Below are 12,965 nucleotides of genomic sequence, written 5' to 3'. Positions count from 1 at the left end.
CATATTTTCGAGCTGCATCCCCCAAGCCACGGCGAGGCCTGAATCAATACACGAAAAAAAAGGGACCCAAGCGAATTAAGGCGTTTGCAGGCTAGCTGGAAAAGCCCCGAAGCTTTGCAAATCGGAGATCGAGCCCGGTTTTGGCAGTAAAGGGATTAGATTCGTTTCTTATACGAGAAATAAAACGCCAGCTATGGGGTTTTCGCTCGGAAGGGACAAATAATCAACTCTCCAGCCAAGGTCCATTTCCTGCGTATCAGTCTTACCAGGTGTGGAGCTCCGAGGACCAGAGTCACCTTATTCGCCTACCTTTCTACAGAGCTACTTGGTTACATCAGCCTTCCCTCGCAAGCTGCGTTGGGCTGCGTACAAAAGAGTAAGCGCATATATCTTCAATGGCCCCCTCATTACGCCAAGGTTTTCTTGGAGGTGCAAATACGATACTAACGACGGATTCACAGGGGCGTTTAACTTCATTACTCCGCGAATCCCCGATCGAGGAGACAACCGGTTCCAGCTTCCTGATCCTTTGACAAAACCCCAGTACGCTCCTTCCTAACTTCACACTGTCATTCGTTACGCCCCAGCAACGCAGCTCACAATCGGGGAACAACAGAAGCTTATTTGATATTTGGAAGGGAGGGGCATTGGTGCTAAACAAAGAGGGTTCACCGTTGTCAACCCTGGCCATGGGCTACGAAGATGCTGCTCCGGTAGTAAACAGCAGGGCGCTCCCTCCAGTCCCTCAGGTACCCGACATCTACGCATCTCCGAATAAAACCCAGCAGGAGCAGCAGGATGGAAGTCCCGATAGTCGCACCCAATCCCTTCGACGCAAACCCGTACCGAGCCACGACCAACCGTCCATCGTGCTGCAAGCTTCACCATACAATGGTCAAGGAAACTATTCAAGGGACGCAATACAACGTCGCACATCAAGACACTCTGGTTCTTCGCTGTCTCCCAGCTCGGCAAGTCATTCGAGGAATACGTCTCGAGAGGTTGAGACTCCCGACCTTGGATTGCCCAGCGAACCGAGAAACTCCATACCTGTAACGAAAAACATCCCGTACCGACAGTTAAACTTGAATAATGTATCATACAACGCACGGCACTCACATGCTGCTGAAGTACTTTTGTCCGACAGCGCGCCGCTTAATAATCCGTACCACAATGGAGACGACGAGTCATTCCATGAAACCCGGACGAGTTTGAAAAGCGACAGTCAAGTGCCGGAAGTATACCCCCCATTACAATACCACCATCAGCCCTTCAAGGATTCAGTACCGACCGTCTCGCTGGACGAACCAAGCGGGCGCATGAAATCCTCGAGCTCGGATTCCCAAAACTCGAGCGAAAACAGCGGATCCCGTTACTTGAATAGGCCAGACGTGCTGCAGGGACCGCGCAGCACCGCTGCAAGGCCCAGCTCAGCGTATACCTTGGGCTCGGATTTAAACGCTGGTGGTCGCACGCATTCCCCGCATCTTTCCGTTGGGGGATCGCCTTCCTCAAACGGGTCGCCGATCAGCTACGGGCGCGGGCCTTCCGCAAATCGGCGTTCCCCTGAGAGCAGGCCGGTCTCGTACGTGGACCTGTTGAACGTGCCGTACCCGCAGCAGGTAGCGCCCACAGCCAATTTAGGAAATTCGGCGCTGAGACATGCGGTTGGAGCGAATGCATCGCTGCTGGACAAGAAGAAGACGCTGGAAATGTACCGGGCCAACGTCAAGAAGACGCAGGACATGGCGGTGCAGTACGATTTCGCGCTGTTCATGGTGCAGGTGGGGCGCGAGGTCACGGCGTCGGACCCAGGGCTCGACGATCACGGGCTGTCGCCGGTGGAGATGACGCGTGAGGCACGACAGATACTGCAGCGGCTAGCCGACCGGAGTTACCCATTCGCCCAGTACTACCTGGGCGACGGGTACGCGTCGGGTCTCTTCAACAAAGATAAGCCTGACTACGACCGCGCCTTCCCCCTGTTCGTTGCCGCCAGCAAACACGGCCACGCCGAGGCAGGATACCGCGCGGCGCTCTGCTACGAGTTTGGCTGGGGGTGTCGGAAGGACTACGCCAAGGCCGTGCAGTTCTACCGCGCGTCAGCGTCCAAGAACCATCCCGGAGCCGCGACGCGACTGGGCAAGGCGTGCCTGACCGGCGACATGGGGCTGGTCAATCGATACCGCGAGGGTCTGAAGTGGCTCAAGCGGGCCACGGAATCGGCCGACTTCCAGTACAACCAGGCGCCCTACGAGCTCGGACTGATGCACGAGACGGGCTACGGCGACGACGTGTTCAAGGACGAGATCTATGCCGTGCAACTCTTCACCCAGGCGGCCGAACTTGGACATCCCCAGGCTGCGCTGAAGCTGGGGGAGGCCTACGAGCATGGGCTGCTCTGCTGTCCGAAGGACCCGGCCCTCAGCGTGCACTACTACAACTGCGCGGCGCAGGCGGACATCCCCGACGCCATGATGAACCTGTGCGCGTGGTATATGGTGGGAGCGGAGCCGGTGCTCGAGAAGGACGAGAACGAAGCGTACGAGTGGGCCAAGAAGGCCGCCGAGCATGGTAAGTCTAATATATATCTTACGTCTAATGTATGCAATCGCCCCAACACGTGACTCACGGGATCCCAGGGCTTCCGAAAGCGGAGTATGCATGTGGCTACTTCACAGAAATGGGCATCGGGTGTCGACGCGACCCGCTCGAGGCTAACGTGTGGTACGTCAAGGCTGCAGACCACGGCGATGAGCGGGCAAAGCAGCGTCTTGCCATCATCCGCGCAGCAGCATCAGGGGACCCCGGCATCCCGGCGTCAGATAGGGCAAAGGGCAAGAAGGGAGCCAACAGCAAGGATTGTATCGTCATGTAAGGAAGTTTGCATTTTGGAGGCCAGGGTTGGCTTTTGCATGGGTTTTTTTTTCTTTGTTCGGTGAAAGCTCTCTTCTTCGCACTTTATTGAGAATTATTGATGGGCATTTTCAACGGGGCATTGTCGGGTTGCATGCTGCATATTTGGTTGGCTTTTAAAAAGGGATGCCGAAGAGGTCACAATTTCGAGGGTGAGGATACAATTAATAGTAGTTTGAAGGATCAGGTGCAGTCGGTGAGCGGAAGAAGGGATTTGACGCTTTGAAGCGGCTTTGTGTCTAGTGTATTCCTATGACCATATAGAAATAGTACTAGTGGTGGCTCTGTAGGGGCGGTGGCAGTGGTCACTATTTAAGCGCTTCACCCCTCTGCTGCCCCTCGCCCAGATCTCACGCGTGCGCAGCTGCATACCCCGACACAGACACATCTAAGGTGTATCGGCGCGGCATCCATTAGCTATCTGCAGTAAACACTCAATCTGGTGGGCGGGCCACTAAGCCTACAAGGTTTCTTTGTGGGGGGACCCGGGCGGAAGACAGCCGGTAGGTCGGGATTTTTTAGCTTGAACCATCCAGTGTGCCTTCAACATGCAAGGCACTTTGTTAGTTTGTCTTGTTTGGTTTGTTGATTTGTTGGTCTGGTTGTTTAACTTCACTAAAATGCCTAATAGAGAAAAGAAGCCCTCGTAGATCTCATCCGCCAAGAATCCCTGATAAGGGTCCAACGGCCCCCGGTAACCGACCTGGATGGATACCGTCGGCTACGACTACAGGGCGTGCATCTCATCCTCTACCTCTATAATTATCTTTCTTCCCCGCAATTGCTATTTCCTTCTTTTCTATTTCCCTTGTTTGAACTTCCTCAACAATTCTCAAAATGTCTCCCCCTCCTCCCGCAGCCATTGAAGTCGAGGCCGTCACAGACACCACGGCCGTGACCATCCCCGACCCGTTCACCGCGCCCTTCAAGCCCAACGAGCTCTACGGAAGACGCAGGAAGACTGAAAAATCACAATGGGGCGTCGCCGCCCCTGTCAACACCGCGAACTTCCAGCTCCAGAAACATGACCACAAGCCGGTGGCCAAGAGGTGGGACCGTAAGTCCAGTCCCGTCCGGGGAAGAAGAAAAATGCTCGCTCTCTCTCTCGAATGCAGAGTAGTAGCAGCGGTGATAGCAATCGCTACAGCAGTCACAGTCCTCGAAATCTCCAGGGTTCTACGGACAAGAGGGCGCAGAAGGAGAGAGAGACAGAGAGAGAGACAGAGAGAGAGAAAGAGAGAGCAAGAGAGAAAGGGAAACCTAGATTCCCACATGACACGCGCTGACCCATCCCCTAGACCGCATGACACATGAAGCCCTCAGCCGCGAAGGCGCCTCCCTCAAAAAAGCCGCCAAATACCTCGGCCTCCCAGGGATGATCTCTCTGGGTGGCGGTCTTCCCTCAAGTGAATACTTCCCCTTCGAGAGCCTCTCCGTCAAAGTCCCCACGCCCCCTCACTTCTCCGAACCCGCCACCGCAGCCTCTGGCACGACCCTGCACGCGGGGAAGCACGACCTCGCGAACGGGCGCGCCCTCTACGACATCAGCACCGCCTTCAACTACGCGCAGGGCACCGGCTCCGCCCAGCTGCTGCGCTTCGTGACCGAGCACACCGAGCTGGTGCACAACCCGCCGTACGCCGACTGGCGCACCACCCTCTCCATCGGCAGCACGTCGGCGCTCGACATGGCGCTGCGCATGTTCACGCACCGCGGCGACATCCTCCTCTCCGAAGAATACACCTTCGCGACGGCCGTCGAGACCGCCGCCCCGCTGGGCGTCCGCGTGGTCGGCGTCCCCATGGACGCCGAGGGCCTCGTCCCCGCCGCCCTCGACGCCCTCCTCTCGGCCTGGGACGACGCGCGCGGCCCCAAGCCCTTCCTGCTCTACACCGTGCCGACGGGGCAGAACCCGACGGGCGCGACGCAGGGCGCCGCGCGCCGCCGCGCGCTCTACGCCGTCGCGCGGAAGCACGACCTCTTCGTCCTCGAGGACGAGCCCTACTACTTCCTGCAGATGCAGCCCTACGCCGGCCCTGGGACGCCGCCGCCGCCGCCGCCCGCCTCGCACGCCGAGTTCCTCGCGTCGCTGGTCCCGAGCCTGCTGAGCATGGACGTCGATGGCAGGGTGATGCGGCTGGACTCCTTTTCCAAGGTCGTGTCGCCCGGCGCGAGGATCGGGTGGGTGACGGCGAGCGAGCAGGTCGTGAGGGCCTACGCGCGCCATGCGGACGTGAGCACGCAGAGCCCCTGCGGGATGTCGCAGCTCGTGCTGTGGAAGCTGCTGGATGAGCATTGGGGGCATGCCGGCTATTTGGACTGGCTGATTCACATTAGGCTGGAGTACACGCGCCGGCGCGACGTGATTTTGCAGGCGTGTGAAAGGTTTTTGCCCAAGGAGGTTGTGAGTTGGGAACCGCCGATGGCGGGGATGTTCGTGAGTTGCCCACCCCCCTGGTCCTTGGACTCGAGAGGAAGGTGGTTAGCGGTGGAAGATGCTGACATGGAATAGCACTGGCTCCGCATCGCCTTCACGAAGCACCCCGATTACCCGGCTAAGTCGATCCAGGAGCTGGAAGAGGAGATCTGGTTGGCCGGCATCGAGGCCGGCGCGCTGGTCATGCGGGGGTCTTGGTTCTATGCCGACAAGACCGCCCCCCACGACACAATGTTCTTCCGCGCGACGTACGCGGCTGTGCCGTCGGAGAAGCTACAGGAGGCCATTCGGCGATTTGGGGATGCAGTTAGGGTGAGCTTTGGGTTGAAGAAGATGGAGAATGGTGTGGAGAATGGAGATGCGGGGAAGAATGGGAGTGAGGTTAAATAGATTGATAGCAGATGGTTGAGTGACATGAAGAAGTGGTGAGAATGGTAAGTGTATAACTTGAGCGTGGCAAGCAGAACCTCGGATGGAGTACATACGGCAAGATGACTGGTATGCATAATGCTTTAATGGCAGACAGGAGTTCAACGGCTGAGAGGGCATCACGGAAGCACTCGGGCGGCACGCACCACTTCCTAGCATTATCGACAGCATAGAAACTACAACAGATGGGGTCACAGCCAGGTTAGACGAAAGATTCGATAATAGAATGAAGAATAGTCCTACACCCTAATTGTAGCTTTTTTGGAATCCGACCAAAATTCAGAAATACTTGAATGAAAAAAAGGGAGAAAAACTAGTTGATGAAGTTGACGCAGAAGAAGTGGAGGAGCAGGCTGCCAAAGATGAAGTCTGCGAATGCCCTGATTGATCCAATTAGCAATGTTCTCAGACGAAGATTCAGCAATTCTAGGAATATTTATAAAAAGTGAGAATTTTCCAAGAAAAAAGCAGAGCGGGTTTATGGTTATTGAAAAAGGGGTATCATACCTCTCATTCGATGTGCTCTCGAACTCAGCCTTGTTCTCTGGGTTCGTCTGGATCCGCAAGCTAGCTGTGAGCACGAATTGACCCACTGTGGCGCTAAAGCCGGACAGAAATGCGTTGAAAGGCTGTGAAGATTTAATGTTAGTATGTACTCGTTTTCGAAATACGAGACAACCAATCCCAATTCTGGTCCAATAATTGTTCAGAGCTGTACCAATTGCTGCCGAGTGAACCATCCTCTAGCACGTCTCTGCTGCTCACCCCCTCTTTCTTGCACTGAGGCTGTCTCTAATAATCATCCTTGCTCAATCTCCATCTAAACCTTTGGCAGGCCCTCAGTCCTCCTCTTCCCCTCCCTTCTTTTCCCCACCCTTCAAATACGGCAAAATAACAAGACCTAAAGGAACGTATAACTTACAAAATTCCCCGCAATAACACAGTACACGAACTGTAACACGCCCACCGCAACCAAAAATGCCATGAAGCAATCCAGGAGCTTGACCCGCTGCGGCGTCTTTTGCACGTACTTATCCCACACCCCCTGCACAATCTCTTGCGCCGTGTTAGCGTTCAGCTGTTTCGAGGAAGTCGAGGAGCGGGCCGGTGTTGATGCAGCAGAGGAGGTCGTGTGCGAGGCAGCGTGGGCGGAGGCAGGCGCCGCGGCGGGCGTGGAAGGACCACGGTGTTTGGGCGGCATGGCTGGTATTCTAGTTCAAGCTCTTACTTAAGATAGAGGATGCAGAGGATATGAGGAATTGAATTGAGTGGTTGTAGTTGTCGAAGCATGCGATATGTTCATTCAGATGGATTCATAGCTTCAGATTTGAGGCCAGAAAGCATCCCCAGGCGCACGGGCCATTGCCAAGACGGGCAGCTTACGCAGGCACCGTGTCGCATCGGAAGTTTTAAATGCTATCATCATGACCGAGCTGTTCCCCACCCCGAGCTTCTAAGCTTCCTTTACAAAGCAATCTACGCCCAGATTGCGCGGGAGACTTCTTATACCTCTACACCACATTAGCATCAACTTTACATTTCAGTTGATCTCCTCCCGCCTACGTATATCAACAGCAGAGATGGTGCCACCCCTCCTACCCCACACCTATCTTCCAGGTGGGGATAAGCTGCAGCTTCAATCTAGCTAATACAGTAAATGCTAAGGCAGCTCTCCACACCATCGCCTTTATCCTCGGCGCCCTGACCGCGGGCGGTGGCTTGACCGGCTACGTACGCCAGCCATCCAAACCCCCGAAACAGAATCCAAGACGCTGATATAAAGGCCAGATCCGCACCGGTTCCGTACCCTCAGTTGCGGCTGGCATGACCGTCGGAGCTCTGGTAAGCCCTCAGCACCTCTTCCCCTTACCCTCTCGAGCATCTCAACCCCGCCCTTACACCCCAGAGCCTGCGTGACTGGAGATCGAGGCGGACGCTGATGTATGTGCACAGTACATGCTCGGCGGCATCCGCATACAAAACCGCGCCCCTTATGGCGTCGAGCTCGCGCTGCTGGCGTCGCTCGTCCTGGCTGGCAGCTCGATCCCCCGCGCCATCAAGACAGGCAAGCCGCTGCCGATTGGGCTGAGCGTGCTTGCGGCGTACGGACTGTTTACGTTCGGGACGGCGTGGCAGAATCGCGCAAGGTGAGGGCGAGGGGGTTTTGAAAAGCGATAAGTGGTTGGGAGTTTCTTAGCTGGGCAGTAAAGAGGGGAGAGCTTGATTGATACTGCGAAGGAGCGCGGCGTTCATTTTGCAGTTTGGAGTTCTTCCACAACACAATACTACAAAATACATTCTCCTCAATGGTGAGAGGTTCTGTGGCTTTCGTTCCAATGCTCAAATGCCAATGAGTACATGATTGCAATTATATATTGGAGTTAGCATGTGTCTATTTTAGCCTCCCCCAGCCCAGAGACTGTCTTCAATCGACACAACTCCACTAGGAAGCCCGGGCACGCTGTCTGAGGCTTCTAGAGTTGCGAATGCCCCAGACGATATGAGTTTTCCTTCTCTTTTATTTCCGTTGCAAGCCCTCAAAGCTCCCAATCTACTCTCTTCAGAGCCAAGGTCATTCTTCAAGCGAGCCTATCACTTTCAGCGCAGCCGCTCTTCGCAATGGCCGATCCAGTCACCCCAAAGAACAAGTCTATTCAGAGTTAACATCCAAGCAGCCTTATAAATTATTACATCCTAAAGATGCTGATCATCATTACCACTTTGAACAAATGCGAGCTTCATCGTCTTAGGCTAGAGATACGGCATAGCACCAAATAACGTTAATCCTCGACACTATTAGCGCCCGTTTGCAACGTTTTATATTTCTTTAACGGCAGCACTCTCCAGTATCACACTCATGNCTCTGCTGCCGTTCTTACCGGACGCGTTTACAGGCATAAAAGGAGATATTGTAGACAGTAGAAGAGATAACAACGATAAGCTTATGGTACGATGTTATAAGGTAGAAGGTTAGTGGAGGAAGAAGAGGTGCAAGGTTGGAGACTCTGAAATATGCGCTAACGAGCATTGCAGTTTGCTTAGTGAGAACACCCTTCTGCCTTGCTCACATTTAGGGCAAGCAGTACAGAGGAAGACTTTATCCGGGTCTGCACTTCTTCGCACTTCCGTCCTACACGTCCCAGTTTAGCTGGAGTGTGAAAGCTAGAATTGGAGTAACAGGCGCAGAGACTGCGGTCGGAGGCTAGGATGTTTGCTTGAAAATGGTGGGAGCGGTTGGGCCATATACTTCTCTATTTCGCTCCTCGTGACGCGTTGTCTCCACGGTCCTGTACAGATCTTTTCTTGCCAATGGCACTTATCCCGTGTGCGAAGGCGTAACTACTCCGTGATTCAAAGGAGGATACCCTCACTGCCTAGATGTATGCCGGGTTTCTTGTGGTTTCAACTTTCAAGATCGGGACTGCGATCTAGGCCCTAATACTGGTGAAGAGCTTTATTCGAAGACCATTAAGTCGAAGGTAGATAAGGAAACTATAGAAGAGATTAGAGGTTTTTGAGACCGTGGACTGCCTGTGAGAGAAAACGTTATTCAACACTGATTACTTTGATTACTTTTTCCTGGTCCAGTCGGCCTTTTCAAAATAAGTTTACTGCTTCTATATGGAGAAACAATGCGTGTATGGCTTAGATATAGGGTTTACCTATAGCGTATTGTCGATTATAACGACAAGTCTCGGCCATAGCATATTCAATGCAGCACTATCAGTCATTGGCCATAATCCAAATTCCATGGAAAATTTCCCGCTTTCTTACGTTGACAGTAGCCCAGTTAAAGGCCTCACATGCGCCCAGTGATCTATTTGGACCAGCGTAGCGTGGATCTGAGGTCAAATCCACTCCAATGCTCCAGTCCAAACCCACTGCACCATACCTAGATAGGAATAACAGTTACCTATATAGGCTAGCCTGCCATTTTGGATCCAATTGGCGCGAGTGTTCGCGCCGGTCCAAATAGATCACTGGCTCAAAAGACGCAGAAAGCAGCGCACTTTTTATATGCGGCAATGACACAAAATTATGATGGTCGAAACCAAGTTTGTTGAATGTTTCCCCAGAGCGGACCCATTTCCTAAAGAATAGTTGGAAGACTTTGATGTGCCTTTCGTATACCCCAGGTTATGAATTGACGGTTAGTGCAAGACAAAAGTGAACGTATCTCGACCTTGCCTTTTTTTGGCTATACCGGTTATATACCATCGTAGCGTAATTGACGTATTCGCTTTCGTTACATAAGATAGGTGGAACAGTAGAAATGAGCGGTGATAGTAAGAAGTTTCGTAGCTATGTTATGATATTCGTCGGTCAAACTTTGCCTTAACACAGTGATGGAAATCCTTCTGTCTGTACGAGCAGAGATTATAAATATCGTTACTAGATGCATGGCGTGGAGCGTATGCGGCAGGGACCGCATGGCGTAGCGTAGGTCACCTGACTGCCTACGGCCCGATAGATAGCCCGACCTTTACTACCCCTTTCTTTCTCTTTTGGTAGACGACGACAAGACACGAATAAACCAAGAACCAGTTACCTTATATTGCAATTGTAGTACCCCCCCGGGTGATACCGACACCTTCTCTATCAAGAATTATCGGATTTTCGTTTTAGGAAGTCGTCTCGCAACATAAAACTTATTGGAGTATGAAGCCTAGTTGGCGAAGTGAGATTTTAGTGCGCAGGGATATTGGCGTCCAATAATATACTACCTTCCCATGAGATATGCAGCCCTGTTGCTGGCTGTAAACCAAAAAAGATTGACTGCTTGCTGAGATATGATCATTTGCGCTGAAACACTATAAAGAAAAAGCGGTCAAAGGGTGCGGCAGGGCTGGTCTGAGTCTTGTATTTATAGTCACCCCCCAGAAGTTCGATCGAATTCACTGCGAATACACTTTGTGCAGCTTCTCTCGTATTTATTCCTCTTCCAAGAATTGATTCCTGAACGCTAAGTCACACTATTTTGATAGGCGCGTTAAACAACACGCGTAAAGCAGCAATAGAGATCGTTCAACGTTCACTTCACTATGGTCCATCCAGACGCCGAATTTATCAACAAGCGGCAGAAGCTCTTCACAAGGGCGGTTTGTGAAGGAGACTTAAACACTATGATGTCTTACTATGTTGACGACAGTTTGGGATATTCTGATTATGGTAAGTTCCGTCATATTTAGGTTTGTATTACGCCACCTTTTTTTCCTGGGACGGCATCAGATACCTATCTCCAATGGTTTCTTTCGGAACGACCAACATAAAGCATGCAGGCTAATTGGCGTTTCCGCACATGTACAATGCAACCCAATATGTCTAAGCTAGCTCTGGTGAAAGTATTTAACGGAATATTCGAGCACTGTAGCAACTGGGGTTGCAAGACCATAGCAGTCACCGGAGACAAGCACTTCATTATCTGGAAATCGGAATCAAGCTAACACAGCTGAAAGAGACGCCGATGATGAGGTACAAAGTTGGCGACCGACCGACTCTACTCGTTGCAAGCTTGCAGTGGTGGGACGAAAAGGGCGAGAAGATTATGTCGTTTTCAAGTGACATTCCCGGCCGCGGAGGGAGAGTAGTTGATTACTCATTCAATAGATTAGCTGCCGAGACGCCGTTGCAGACAAGCTAATGCGAGCGGAGATGGTGTAATCTGACGGTTGCAAAGCCAAAATGCTGCCAAAATGTTGCGCACTTTGTCAGCATTTTCCTAAATGATGAGCTTCCAGTACGCATTGATTTGGAAACAGGGAACCCGTTTTGTAGTCTTACTACTCAACGTATAAGCATAAGTATTTGCCCCAGTACTACTAAATTAAATCGCTTCCTCATTATCAGCAGCTACAACCCAAAGTTTCAAAAGCCATTCTAGAAGTTCCATACTACCTCTTGACATTTATATATCATAAACGACTCCTCTAACAAATTAAGATGTCTCCGACGACTACCCTGAATACCGTCCCGCTCCCTACCGGGGAAAAGATCTTTTATCGCACAGCAGGCCCAATAGATGCGCCTACCATTCTCCTTCTTCATGGTTTTCCGTCTTCTTCTCACTAGTACCGCAATTTGATTCCTTTCCTCGCAACCAAATACCGCGTGATCGCGCGTGATCTTCCTGGTTTTGGCTTCACCGAATTACCTTCAACCTACAAATACAGCTTCGACAACATTGCGAAGACCATAGGTACCTTCTTAGAAACAATTCCTAGCCCTCCAGAAAAATATAGTATTTATATTTTTGACTATGGCGCTCCTACTGGATTGCGTCTTGCGCTCTCAAAGCCGTCGGCAGTATCCGCAATATTTAGTCAAAACGGAAACGCCTACGTCGAAGGCTTGAGCGCTTTCTGGGATCCAATTAAGAAGTACTGGGCCAGCGACAGCACTGAGGATCGTGAAGCCCTAGCAGAATTCCTCAAAATTGAAGGGACGAAATGGCAATACGAGACTGGGACTCCTGATCCTAACTCGATTGCTCCAGAGACATACACATTTGACCAAGCGCTTATGGACCGACCGGGAAACAAAGACATCCAGTTGGACTTATTCAAGGACTACGAGAACAACGTGAAGCTGTACCCGGAATTCCATAAGTTTTTCAGAGAAAGCCAAGTACCACTCCTGGCTGTGTGGGGTAAGAACGATGAAATCTTCCCGCCGCCGGGCGCCGAGGCGTTCAAACGGGATCTCCCAAATGCGGAGATTCATTTGCTAGATGCTGGGCATTTCGCGGTCGAGACAGAGACGGAGGAAATCGCTAGGCTGATGCTCGCTTTCCTGGAGAAGAATGGGATCTGAGGATGGAAGATATGAAAAAGCAAAAAAAGAACTTGGATTTTGAATTGACTTGCACAAAATGTCATTCCTGTTGCTTCGCTCTAACCTTAATTGTCTGGTGTCCAGATGCGGGGATAGCCCGTATGTATTCGACAAGATAATACAATAGCATAGGCTATGAACTTTTAATAACAAACCTTTATATGTAAGAAAAACATATCATGCTGTGAGAACGGAGTACGAGCTACTATGAACTTTTAATAACAAACCTTTATATGTAAGAAAAACATATCATGTATTGTGGTGACAGACTTGGAATCATCTGGCGACTCGCCGAAAGGCGGTGTCGGTAGAAACTGTGCCAAGAACCGACGAAATTCCAATTCTGCCACAC

General features: G+C 51.8%; 5 protein-coding genes across 5 annotated transcripts; 4 read left to right on the top strand and 1 right to left on the bottom strand.

Moving 5' to 3' along the window:
- The first annotated feature begins 211 nt into the window (after nucleotides 1–211).
- Nucleotides 212–3,266, top strand: K441DRAFT_140429 (HCP-like protein). The gene is made up of 4 exons (XM_067640122.1): nucleotides 212–376; nucleotides 462–543; nucleotides 617–2,574; nucleotides 2,643–3,266. The coding sequence occupies exons 3-4, from the start codon at nucleotides 690–692 to the stop codon at nucleotides 2,876–2,878; spliced, it is 2,121 nt and encodes a 706-aa protein (XP_067503071.1). The 5' UTR covers nucleotides 212–376; nucleotides 462–543; nucleotides 617–689; the 3' UTR covers nucleotides 2,879–3,266.
- A 487-nt stretch (nucleotides 3,267–3,753) lies between these two features.
- Nucleotides 3,754–5,743, top strand: K441DRAFT_565430 (PLP-dependent transferase; the record flags this gene model as incomplete). The annotated part of the gene is made up of 3 exons (XM_067643702.1): nucleotides 3,754–3,973; nucleotides 4,215–5,353; nucleotides 5,429–5,743. 3 exons carry the CDS (start codon nucleotides 3,754–3,756, stop codon nucleotides 5,741–5,743), a joined length of 1,674 nt encoding a protein of 557 aa, XP_067503070.1.
- Nucleotides 5,744–6,095: 352 nt separating this feature from the next.
- K441DRAFT_565370 (defender against death DAD protein) lies at nucleotides 6,096–6,983 on the bottom strand (the record flags this gene model as incomplete). Its single annotated transcript, XM_067643696.1, has 3 exons — nucleotides 6,096–6,162; nucleotides 6,290–6,411; nucleotides 6,705–6,983. 3 exons carry the CDS (start codon nucleotides 6,981–6,983, stop codon nucleotides 6,096–6,098), a joined length of 468 nt encoding a protein of 155 aa, XP_067503069.1.
- A 341-nt stretch (nucleotides 6,984–7,324) lies between these two features.
- On the top strand, nucleotides 7,325–8,151 carry K441DRAFT_661519 (uncharacterized protein). The gene is made up of 4 exons (XM_067648882.1): nucleotides 7,325–7,365; nucleotides 7,448–7,513; nucleotides 7,571–7,624; nucleotides 7,736–8,151. Exons 1-4 carry the CDS (start codon nucleotides 7,363–7,365, stop codon nucleotides 7,931–7,933), a joined length of 321 nt encoding a protein of 106 aa, XP_067503068.1. The 5' UTR covers nucleotides 7,325–7,362; the 3' UTR covers nucleotides 7,934–8,151.
- Nucleotides 8,152–11,722: 3,571 nt separating this feature from the next.
- Nucleotides 11,723–12,770, top strand: K441DRAFT_706132 (putative hydrolase; the record flags this gene model as incomplete). The annotated part of the gene is made up of 2 exons (XM_067653638.1): nucleotides 11,723–11,749; nucleotides 11,852–12,770. The coding sequence occupies 2 exons, from the start codon at nucleotides 11,723–11,725 to the stop codon at nucleotides 12,590–12,592; spliced, it is 768 nt and encodes a 255-aa protein (XP_067503067.1). The 3' UTR covers nucleotides 12,593–12,770.
- Between the last annotated feature and the right edge of the window lie 195 nt (nucleotides 12,771–12,965).

This window comes from Cenococcum geophilum, assembly GCF_001692895.1.
Source record: "Cenococcum geophilum 1.58 unplaced genomic scaffold K441scaffold_26, whole genome shotgun sequence".
Taxonomy (NCBI): Eukaryota; Fungi; Ascomycota; class Dothideomycetes; order Gloniales; family Gloniaceae; genus Cenococcum; species Cenococcum geophilum.
This window is presented reverse-complemented; position numbering and strand designations above follow the sequence as displayed.

Coding starts and splice junctions, on each gene's coding strand:
- K441DRAFT_140429 (XM_067640122.1), top strand. CDS start 690: ATGGGCTACGAAGATGCTGCTCCGGTAGTAAACAGCAGGGCGCTCCCT. Junction 2,575..2,642: donor CAAGAAGGCCGCCGAGCATG/GTAAGTCTAATA, acceptor ACGGGATCCCAG/GGCTTCCGAAAGCGGAGTAT.
- K441DRAFT_661519 (XM_067648882.1), top strand. Junction 7,514..7,570: donor GCGGTGGCTTGACCGGCTAC/GTACGCCAGCCA, acceptor TATAAAGGCCAG/ATCCGCACCGGTTCCGTACC. Junction 7,625..7,735: donor GCATGACCGTCGGAGCTCTG/GTAAGCCCTCAG, acceptor GTATGTGCACAG/TACATGCTCGGCGGCATCCG.